General features: G+C 44.9%; 1 protein-coding gene across 1 annotated transcript; it reads right to left on the reverse strand.

Annotated features, from left to right (window-relative positions):
• Positions 1 to 2,738: 2,738 nt before the first annotated feature.
• Positions 2,739 to 9,847, reverse strand: barhl1b (BarH-like homeobox 1b). Its single transcript, XM_034547194.1, has 3 exons — positions 8,468 to 9,847; positions 5,645 to 5,867; positions 2,739 to 4,411 (listed from the first exon to the last, which is right to left on the reverse strand). Exons 1-3 carry the CDS (start codon positions 8,916 to 8,918, stop codon positions 4,120 to 4,122), a joined length of 966 nt encoding a protein of 321 aa, XP_034403085.1. The 5' UTR covers positions 8,919 to 9,847; the 3' UTR covers positions 2,739 to 4,119.
• Positions 9,848 to 11,131: the final 1,284 nt, after the last annotated feature.

The following is an 11,131-nucleotide window of genomic DNA, read 5'->3' on the forward strand; positions in this document are numbered from 1 at the left end:
CAGTGTGCTAAGATAACTTCAAAGGTTACTCCAAAATGCCCTAAATACAGGCGGTATGGAGGATATAGAGGCTATAGGCATGTGGGAATAAACTGATGTAATGTCTTCTCTGACTAACAGTCCCATAATAGCCCATATAAAAAGGCACATTTCGCTTATGCGCATGAAACTGAAAAAATTAGTGCTTTTCGTTTGTGGCCATTGTTGAGGAAAAACGGCAAAATAGGCCACGCGCTTCTTGAACATTTTAATTGATCTATTTTCATCTCCCCCCGCGGATTGTTTTAAGCAAAACGCTGCCAGTGTATCGAAACAATGTGAATGCATGCGGCACATTTGCCTCATTGGTCCACTGGAAGGAATGAAAGGGAAAATAAAAGCTTTCAGAGCACGAGCACAATGCAAATTACGCTTTGATTCACTCTTAATTTCATCAAATGGTTGTTTTTTTGTTAGTTTTTTTTTCTTCTTCTTTTGAATTATTATTATTAGTATTAGGAATCCACGGGATTAAGCAGAGTCACTGATCCTCTGAGTCTAAGCCTTTTTTTTTTTTTCTTCTTCTTCTTCTTCTTTCTTTTCTTTTTTTTTTTGTCTGTCGGGAGCTCAACGAGACTCCATCCGCACTTCATTAACCCTGAGCCGGGGACAATCCACGGTAAGAGCCGGGGGATTTACCAACAGCCTTTCACATGCAAAGAAAAGAGGGGGAGAAACAGCCCCTCTCCCAGTCACCCAACAAGACACACGGGGGCTTTCCCTTATAATCAGCTGTGCACTTTGCAAGAATAACCCCCTTTTCATTATCTGAATCGGTCACGGATCCTCGTGATGGGACTATAATGATCTTTTGGCAAGTTGGGAGGTGTTTGATTTTTTTTCCTTTCCCTTTGCCTTCCCTCTTTACTTTCCCCGTGGTCTAAGCTCGGCTCGACCTCACTGTATTTTTAATGCAATTTTCCGCATGATAAACGCGCCAGTTATCAGGCCGTCAGTCTGATACGTCACGGCGTGGTCAGCCACTAAGTGGAGGCCCCAGATAACAGGTGCCATGCGTGGATGACAGCAGGGGGAGCTGGCTATCAAACCCATTATCGACTTTCAATTAAAACCTATTAAAGTCTTTTGTCTAATCGTTAACATCCTACACGCCAAGTCGTGTCCGTCAGCCTGAACTCCTTTAACCCCCAACGCGCCGCGGCGAGATAACGTGGGTCCTCGTGGACTCGGAGAGGGGGAGATGGGGTGGGGGCGAGGCCAGGTTGGTGAGATGCGCACGGAGGAGGGAGGGGCGGCGCCAGTGGAGCCGCTGACCAGCTGTCCCCACGCTGATCCCCGGCCTGCAGTCAGCTCCAGCCCGGTCACCAGCTGCTGAGGCCGCTTGGCAGAGGAGCGCGCATCCAGCACCCTGAAGGAAAAGAGGGATGGAAACAATCAATTTCCAAATGGGATCATTTAGGGCACTTAAACAATTGCGCACATAACATTAATATTTCATCTCCTGCATTGTTTATGGAAAACGAATTGGAGTTGCTGCTGTTCATTTAGGAGAGTGGGAATGGTGAAGAAGAGGATGAAGAGAGGGGGGGCGTGAAGATCAGGGGCTCCATTTTGGACAGAAGACCCTTCTGCTTTGTTGGCCCCTCTCTAAAGACATTAGCTGGAATTGATCTTTGATTACACTTTTGAATGAGAGTGTGAGAGAGAGAGAGAGAGACCCCCCCCCCCCCCCACACACACACACACACACACACCGTGCGTGCGTGCACGTGTGCGCGCTTGCTCTTTAGTACCAATTTCCAATCACGCTTTTTGCAATCAAGACTGTTCAGTTCACGCATTCCTTTGGGAGGAGGACACAAATAAAATGTAAGAAATGGACAAATATAAGGCATCATGTTTGTAATTAACACAGGATGACGTTACGTGTCCAAATTAAACTGGCTTGTGCAATCTTTCCGCTAAATCTCTCTTCTTTTGAAAAGGTCAACAACAACAAAAAGAACCCGGATGTTAAAGTACCCGCTCGAACGGTGAAACTCTTTATTAACTTCTTTTTTCTTTCTTTTTTTGTTCACGCCCTCATCTCAACATTAAACAGATTAAATAAACTAGACTAAAGCAAACAGAGGAGGAACAAGTCGTTTGACAGACATGTTCAAACACGATTCCCTCTAATAAACCCGCGAGCCCTTCACATTCTGTTGATTTTCCAGCTGCTTCCGGAAATGTGGAGATGTTTAATTAAAGCGACGCCAGCCATCTCCTCAACCTTTGCTCATTGACACTGTCACGTGTTCGTATCCCTTCATAATAAAAGTACTCCTATTTGAAGGGTGGCCAGTCTCAAAGGCACCACGAGGCCTCCACGTGTGACTCGATGGGGTTTTCTTCTTCTTCTGATTTGGTCAAATATATGTTGAAATATCACCTGTTCTACATTGACCACATCATTTTTGTTCTTCTCTTAAACAAAGAGTATATGTATACCTGTGTGATCACTGATATAAAGAAATATCTTAAAATGATGGACAGATAATTATTAAAATACTAATAATGCTAATGTGAGGCCACAGACAGCAGTGTCCACGTGTACCCGATGTGTTGCAGCTCTCCGACCCTCCACACGAGCAGGTGTTGCTGTGCCTCGTCCGGCTCGGAGCGGAAGTCCACGTGTTGATTCCGTCCTTCGCCGCGGGGCGTTTCCGTTTCACACACATTCAAGCAGCCACGTAATTAAATGAAAGACTTTTATTTCCACATTTATAAAAGTATTTCTCTTTTACATCAAATCCCCCCCTCCCTTTCTGTTCAATGGTTGCTGTGAATTTCACCAACAAAAAAAAATTGGGAGAGTTTGGGGAGAGAGGAACGAAAATAATTTTTAAAAAAAATGTAAATTAAAATAAAAAACGATCCAGGAAATACGAGAACCACTCCACAAGTTTGATATCTGCAATATACATTTTCACCAAAAGAGAGTATAACAATGAAGGGTTATCACGGCTTCATATGAAGTAACATAAGCATAATGCACAACGTCTGTTCAAATACACCAAATCAACAGGCAGTTACACCTGGACGTGGACCCGAGTCCGGTCGCTTTGTTCATTGCAACAAAAATAAATACAAATAAAGTAAATATTACTGAGGTGATTGCGTCCGCCGTGTCCTCCTCTGCAGGAATAAAACGGCTTTTTTTAATAAATTACTTGACTTTTTTTTTCTCTGCTAAAACTTCAACTAAGAACAAGAAAACCGACTTTATATAGATGTATGTTATTTCCGTAGCTCTCGTGTTTGTGCCTCTATGTGGGTCCAGGCTTATTTTTATTTTTTAATTCTGACTGGTTTCTGATGGCTAATCTAGCCTATTAGGTTTAAACTGGATCCCCGCGGTCTGAAAAAGACGCACAGAATAGATCAAACGAAGCAACAACAAAAACGAAACAAAAAAGGTTTCTTTTTAAAATCCGTCTCTTTCGAATAAAATGCAAAATATTCTTATTTACAGATTTATGACTGCTGATCATCTTGTTCTTCACGTGGAAAGAAAAATCAAGACAGATTTAGAAAGAGGGGGGGATTTACTAATACCTTTGGATCCTCTACATTATATTCATATGACATGGAAGAATGCAACTTTGCCAATATCCATGAACGTCCACGTAATAATAATGATATAATAATAATAATAATAATAATAATACCAACAGGGGTATAATTGGCATTGAACGGTAGGTCAAAGTTCCACCAACAATTGTATCTGTTGGGGAAAACACAAAAAATACTGAAACTGGGATCAAATAAATACATAACTTAGACGCTTTGATTCATATTGAAAAATAAATAAGTTATAAATAAATAAAGCTCATGTCCCAAAAACAAAACACAGGGGAATCCTCCCACATAATCAGTTAGAGTCACAAAGCTCATTGCAGGGTTCAGCCTCCATCGGCCAGCTCGCACCATAAAGGCCTCGAACAGTTTTTTTATTTTCTTCTGGCTCGTCCCGTTTTTATTTGTATCTGTCTTTGTTTCATTTCTTTTTAGGAGTCCTGCCGAACTCGGCGTAGAAAAAGAAAAAAAAATGAAGAAAAAAACCCCGCAGCGACCGGCTCACCGCTGCTGAGCTGGCCGAGTAAGCACGTTGGACATGGAGGGCAGAGGCGGCGGTGGCTCGCTGCCCCCCAGGCCGTGCAGCAGGATCCGCGGGACCAGGGGTCTCTGCAGGCCCGGCGGGGGCGCCGAGGGGCCTCTGTACAGGTAGAGGGCCGCTCCAGGGTCCAGGTTGGACACCAGGCTTTGCGGGTAGAAGTACGGGGACGGGAACATCCTCTGCAGGGCGGAGTAGTTCCCAGCCTCCGCCAGCAGCTCGAGACCCACCGCGGTCTGCCTCTTCCACTTCGTCCTGGAAGAGAGGAAACACGCTGATTTTAGCTTTTAACACGCATCGATACGTACACGGAGCATCGGTGTGTGTGTGTGTGTGTGTGTGTGTGTGTGTGTGAAATATCTCCCGTCTGTTTACCTTGGGCCCAATTAGAACTCAGCAATACATGTGTTTCTTTTTTCTTTTTAAAGCACCAAAACCTCCAACCTGCCACTTGTACTCACACCCAAGGACGTCTGTTAGATTGCCAATATGCACTCCACGCAGGTGAATAATTCATAATAAAGATAATTGAGTAGATATAGTGGTTTGTTTGAATTATTGATATGCACACATGCAACAATGCATTATTCATACCCAAAGTGTTGTTTTTATATTTATTTATGTCATTTAGCTGCCTGGGAGTCAAAGCTGTGGACAAATAAATGCTCACGTTAATTCAACCGAAAACTGCAGGGAACTGCTTTTAGTTGTTTTTACATTGCTGAAGACGGGTTCTCTTGCATGGAGTTTTATTTATTTACAAAACGTTGCCGGCTCGGTTTCCAAGCTGTTTGCAGGGTCAGTGTGTGTGTGACTTGAATCGGATGCTGCAAAAGTAATCGTGTTGCATTGCGATGCTGAAAGCCGAGGAGGTGGACCCGAACCCCCAATAAATAGAATCGACCCAAGGAAAAACGATGTAAACTTGTAGCTCTACTTTTTCTCTCTTCGAGTAATAAGGTTTCTACCAATAGAAAATGTGCAAGGCTAACAAATCAAATTCAAATGATCCCATTCTCCAGACAATCCGGTGACGCGAATAATAAATGAGATCGATTCATCAGCTGTCAATCAATACATGCTCTGTGTAAATGTATATGTTATTATGGAGTAAAAGTAAGAGCTGAAACTAATTGACAGACAAGTGAATCCTGATCAATTCGTTAAAAGTCAAATTGCCCCTGAATGCATCTCGTGTGCTCTGGGGAAGCTCTTGGTGGTTTGTCCACACAGCACGATGACATTTCACGGACCCAACGATTAATCGAGAAGAAAAAAAAATCCAATCGGCAGATTAATCAATAATTAAAACAACGTTTGGTTTTAGCCCTCGTGGCAGAGGCTCGTGTGCAGTTAAGTGACATGAACTCATGCAACCTTTAGGGTGAGAGGAAAACATGGCGTCCCCGGGTCCATGGAGTCATGAGCCAGCCGTGAGAAACCAGATTACCCCCCCCCCCCCCCCCTCTTAAGCAGCAGCGTCTTTACCTCCGGTTCTGGTACCAGGTCTTGACCTGCGTGTCGGTGAGGTTCAGGGAGGCCGCCAGCTCCATGCGGTCCTGGACGCTCAGGTACTTCTGCCGCTCGAAACTGCGCTCCAGCTGCGCCAGCTGGTGGTCCGTGAAGGCCGTCCGGGCCTTCCTGGGCTTCTTCAGCCGGGCCTGAGAGCTCTCCCTGCTGCTGGAGATCTCCCGGTCCCCCTCCTCTTTCACTGGCGGACGGAAACGGCAACAAAAAGAGAAGAAGACGAAAAAGAAGAAGGTGAAAACCGAGAACTGGCCTCATGTGTAACGTGACGCTGCATCCATCTTTGTGTGGACAGACAAATCAGTGCAGAAGCATCACACGAGGCAGACACACACATCAATGTCAAATACAAAGTCACTTGTATTGCCCTGTAGCTTTTCATTGGCGATAAGGGAGAACATACAATATGACATAAAGTTAGTTGGATGAAGGCAAAGCCATCAAGAGGCAAAATAAAATTCTAATAAAATTCGGTATCATTTTTTTTAATAAGAAACACTTTGACCTGCACTTTCTGTTTGATATGAGCCAATTAAAGGCATGATTTAGTGTTTGTTTGATTGATTAGCTGGATTTAATATTGTTCTAATAATAATAATAATACAATTATGGCTCCCCCTCTCTCGAAAGACGCGGTGAAATCTGCAACTTTGGAACCAAACGCGGCGCTTCAATTGTCGTTAAATGTAATGTGACCATGTTAACAAAATTAACCAAGTGAGGTCAAATAAAACCCCACATTTCATTTTTGTTATCCATTTTTTAAATCACTGGATTTAACACCACCAGAAATGCACATTTTAATGAAAGTGTAAAAAAAAGGCTTCAAACATTTTTGTTAAAATGTTGTTGTTTTTTAAACACGTCTGATTTTTTTATTTATCTTTTTTTTTGACTATCTACACTTGAGAGAAATTGACACTTTCTGTGACTGTGAAGCTACAATCCCGGCTATGCAGTGCCTATAGGCTATATGGAGCTATTTGATTTAGGCTTAAATTGTTATGAAAAGCTCTTCCAATATTCGCACTTCCAATCTGATATTCCTCCCGTCAGCCTTTGTTCTCTGTCTGCGTGGTGTCGTGTCATGTCAGGGCGAGCCTTGATATACAGTCCTTATAGTCAATTCTCGGAGAGAGAGAGAGAGAGAGAGAAAAAGAAAGAAAATAGAGGGGGGGGGGGCGAGCGAGAGATCTCGGTAGTTGAATAGTTGAATCGTCTCAAGGAGCACAATAATCCGCCTAATTGAGCCACAAGGGAAGGACGAACCTTTCAACCGCGACCGGAGGAACTTCACAGGACCGTGGAAATGAGTGGAAATCAAGAGCCGGGCGGCCTCGTGCGCTTACAAATGTGATTAGCGCCGGGGACAAATTGCATCAAATCCCCGAAATATTATAGGAGGCGGATTCGTGGAAATCAAAGCCACCGTGCAGCAGCGCCGTGGGCCCCGCGGCTTCCTCAATCAATCAGCGCGTCGATGAGCGTCTCCAGCCACACGGTGACACGCGTGAGCGCGCGTGGACACACGCACGCGCGCGCACACACTCGCTAAGTTTTGTGGAGCGTGTATCGATGGCGTGACGCCGTATCAATATAGCTTCCAAGAAGAGTGAACTAAAACTAATGAGAGCCCGTATACGTGAATAGGAGAAAAATAATGAAAAGGGTAAATATTGAAGTCCCATTATTAATAATGCATTCTCGCGTGTATTAAAATAGATATTATAGTTCCCCTCATAGCCTACAGCGGTCGTCGTCTTTACAGGCGCTGCTTCATTAAACTGTCAATGTAGGTGACATGTCTGTTATGGCTGACATGATTGGAAACAGAGAGGCCCTTGATGGCATTTATCTGGAGGCGACCCTGTCATCTCTCCAGCTCGTGCCTCTCTGACATCAACAGATGCTTTCTGGATATTCTGCTCACGCGAAGGCTCCAAACGCGCCCGCGCTGATTTTTAAAAATATATATATTTTTTTAAATGTATAAACTTATTAAAGTGAACCTAGTAGTCTGCCACCGCGCAGGGACAAATCTCAGGCTTCCACCCCACCGTGATGCTGCAGCAGAGGGCCGTCAACGCGCCCTCGCCATGGCCGGCTCATGAAGAGTCAGTTTATTTCATTAGGAGGCTTTTTCACTCCCCCCCTCCCTAATATTGCTCAAGCCAATTTCGAAAATAGTGTTATTCTACATTAAAGTTACATATTATTATTGATATTATTATTATTATTATTATTATTATGTGGAAGTCATCTGAAAAAAAGCCATAAAATACATTTATAAACATCCTGGCTTTTTTTTAATATGGCTTTAGGTTTTACATTTTCTTTCTCGTCAGCTCATCTAAACGCTAACATCATGCCTATATTTTAAATTGCAGTTTGGCTTTCAATTACATTTGTGTTCCAACTTCATGCCTGACTCACCACCTATGATTATTGTTGTATTGCCTTTATTATTGAATTGCTATTTAGTAAGGTTTGTCCCAATTTTTATTTTTTAAAATACTTTTTAAAAAATTGAGAAATAAGAACCAATACCAGATTAGCTGCAGTTAAACATTATAACAAAAATGGACCTATCAAAAATCAAATACCAAATATAAAAGTACGAGCTACAGACAGGCTTCAACTGGAATCACTTTTCTTTTTTAAAGAGGTGATATTTGTTCTACAAGAACCCAAAGAAGTCCCGTCTAAAAGCAGAAGGCCACCTCCAGCCTCCTCTCCCCAGCAGAGAGCACCCCCTCTCCCCGTGCCTCCATCGCCTCTCCTTACCTTTGTATTCACTGTCTGACGACGAGTTGCTGTGGATTTTCTCCATAAAGTCTTCCGCTATCTTGGAGACCAGCCTGCCCGCCTCCTGCGTCGGCTGTCCATTGCTGGAGTAGGGCGCGCAGGCGGCGAGGGGCTTACAGTCCGCGAGAATGTCTCTGATGAGGAACGACGAGGTCACGGTCCGCTGCTGCGACCCCGCCGATATCTGCGCGAGCTGGAGGTGCGGCGGCAGGCCCGCGCCGTGACCTTGCCTCTGGGCCACCTCGTCCGCGCACTCTCTCCGCGGCGACGGCGGCGACGAGCAGCCGCTCTCCGCGTCTGATCTCGGGCTGAACTCCAGAGGCGAGCGGCAATCCCCCGCCAGGCCGTCCCCTTTGGACACCGGACTTCCAGGCCTGTGGGACAGCAGCGAGTCGATGCCAAAACTGGACCCGTTGGCGGACACCTCCATTGTCTTGGTCGAGGCCTCCTCAAACTACCATTTGGTATTCAGTACAAGTTGTATTTTAGGGAGGGAGGGGGCGGTTGTCTAAGTCGGAGTTGATCCAGCAGAAAGAGCCCCCCGCCTCGCACCGAGGAAACTGTTTTTGGATACGCTACAAATGAAGATTACTTATCCGCTATGTCCAGTCGCCCAACTGGTTCTTTAAAGAGCAAATATCCCCAGGCTAAGTTGTGTTACAGCATCCGGTGTTCTAGTTCTAGATGTGTCCTCCTGAGATCGATGTAGTCTCTTTTGGGGAAAGTCGGCGTCGATTCCTTTCTGCTTCCTTTTAACAACCAACTCCGTCTGCGTTTTGTCCACGAGCCTCGCGGGAGGGGGTGGGTGGGTGGGGGGGGGGGGGAGGAGACGGACTCACCAGCAAGACACGAACAGATGCAGAAAAGAGACTATTTCTGGATGTTTGGGAGCAGCAGCGCGCCGTGGTGGAGGAGGTAGAGAGAGAAGCGTTTCAGCACCATGGACAGGTACGCGTCAGACCGGAGGGGGAACGGCCGGGGCAGCTCGTCATGCGGCCACACAGAAGTGTTCGCATTCCTTCAAGTAGAACAGCAAAACCGTGACCAAAAACAAATAAATAAAGAATAATATACTCGAGAGCGAGGAGTCCGAGAGCCAGCGAGCAGCGACAGAACGCAGCAGGCGAGGAAGACGCGGGACGGCAATGCGATACGCGACTCGCAGCCGGGAAGCAGAAGAAGAAGAAGAAGAAGAAGAAGGAGGGGAAAAAGGAGAGGTAAACTGGGTTAAATAGTCACAACTGGCAAGTAGGAGGACGAGATGCGATGGGGGTGGGAGGGAATCCCAAAAAATTGAACTTGAGGAAAAGTCAGGAGCTAGGTTTTAAGAGCGCCTCGTCCACGTGAGTCCCCTGTGACAAGCCTTCATTGGCTGAGGGGAGCTAGAAGTGGACCTCCCTACACGCCCACTCACTCTGCCTCCCTCCCTCCATGCCTCTCCCATCCTCCCCTCTCTTCCCTGGCTCATCCTCACTTTGATAAAAGAGACACTGAATTCATCAGGAGACTCAGATCCAACTGTTTACAGGCAATTTTCACACTGTTTGCTGTCATTACATCATTGATGAGGCTTATAATGGGGTTATTATGTGTAGCGGCTCGGTGTATTTCTTCTCCACTCCCTCCCGTTGCACCTCCACAGCTCCTCTTTTTCTTTTTTTTTCTTCTTCTTTTTTTTATGTACACATTTGTTGTTCAACCTTTCAATTTTTTATTATCATCAGAAATGAAAATGTATTATCAATCATTTCTCGATTTATTACATTTAACATTGGTGTGGTGCACATATTTTGGATTTAACAAAATTCATTAAAACTGACAAAATAAGAAAATGATAATATTGTTGATTTTGTTATTCTTAATAATATGGCATTGTTGTTATTATATAATTAGTAATGGCTCCTTGTGGTGGTGGTGCTTTTATTATGAAAATAATTTGAATTCCTTCGAGGCCTCAATTTCTTTGTCAAAACATTGTTGTTATTAAACTCTGGAATTTTCATCACTTTGCCCTTCAGTCAAAATCCCCAAACAATCTTTGCAGATACGCCGCCACCATGAAAATATATATTTTTATGTTGCCTTTCAAATAAGAAAATTACTGAATGAAGAATTATTATTATTATACACAACATAATTCAAATGTTCTCCTATTATTAGTATTTTAAGCACGAACAGCGTCTCGTCGTTGAACACTCATCATTTAGAGCATAATGACTATCTAATAGTCCCTGGTAATTGTATACAATAGTCAGGGAAGCGTGACGCAAAGAAAACTTCAAGGCGCGTGAGGCGCCATTGTGCGCACTTTTCACCTTAACATGCGTGAAATGCCATTGTGTGCACTTTTGTAGCTCCGCTCCCCACAACAGTTTGCCCCGCGCGACGGCCCCGACAGCCCCTAATAATCTAAACTACCCCCCCTCTCATCATCGCCTACACCCCCCCCCCCTCCCCTCCCACTCCTCCTCCTCCACCCCATGTGACCACCAGATTGGAGGCGCGCGTCGGTCTCAGACACCGGCAGGTTAGTGAATCCGCTCCCCGCTCCCATGGGGTCCCATCACGGCTGCAAGCTGTCACATATGAGGCGGGGACAACACAGATACAAGGCAGCACACACCCACCCTGACTTAGCGCTTT

This window comes from Cyclopterus lumpus, chromosome 12, assembly GCF_009769545.1.
Source record: "Cyclopterus lumpus isolate fCycLum1 chromosome 12, fCycLum1.pri, whole genome shotgun sequence".
NCBI lineage: Eukaryota > Metazoa > Chordata > Actinopteri > Perciformes > Cyclopteridae > Cyclopterus > Cyclopterus lumpus.

What these genes read in the sequence shown, in the direction of transcription:
- barhl1b (XM_034547194.1), bottom strand. Translation starts at nt 8,918, where the DNA reads ATGGAGGTGTCCGCCAACGGGTCCAGTTTTGGCATCGACTCGCTGCTG. An exon ending in GTCAGACAGTGAATACAAAG is followed by an intron (nt 5,868 to 8,467) that starts GTAAGGAGAGGC and finishes TCCGTCCGCCAG; the next exon opens with TGAAAGAGGAGGGGGACCGG. An exon ending in ACCTGGTACCAGAACCGGAG is followed by an intron (nt 4,412 to 5,644) that starts GTAAAGACGCTG and finishes CCTCTCTTCCAG; the next exon opens with GACGAAGTGGAAGAGGCAGA.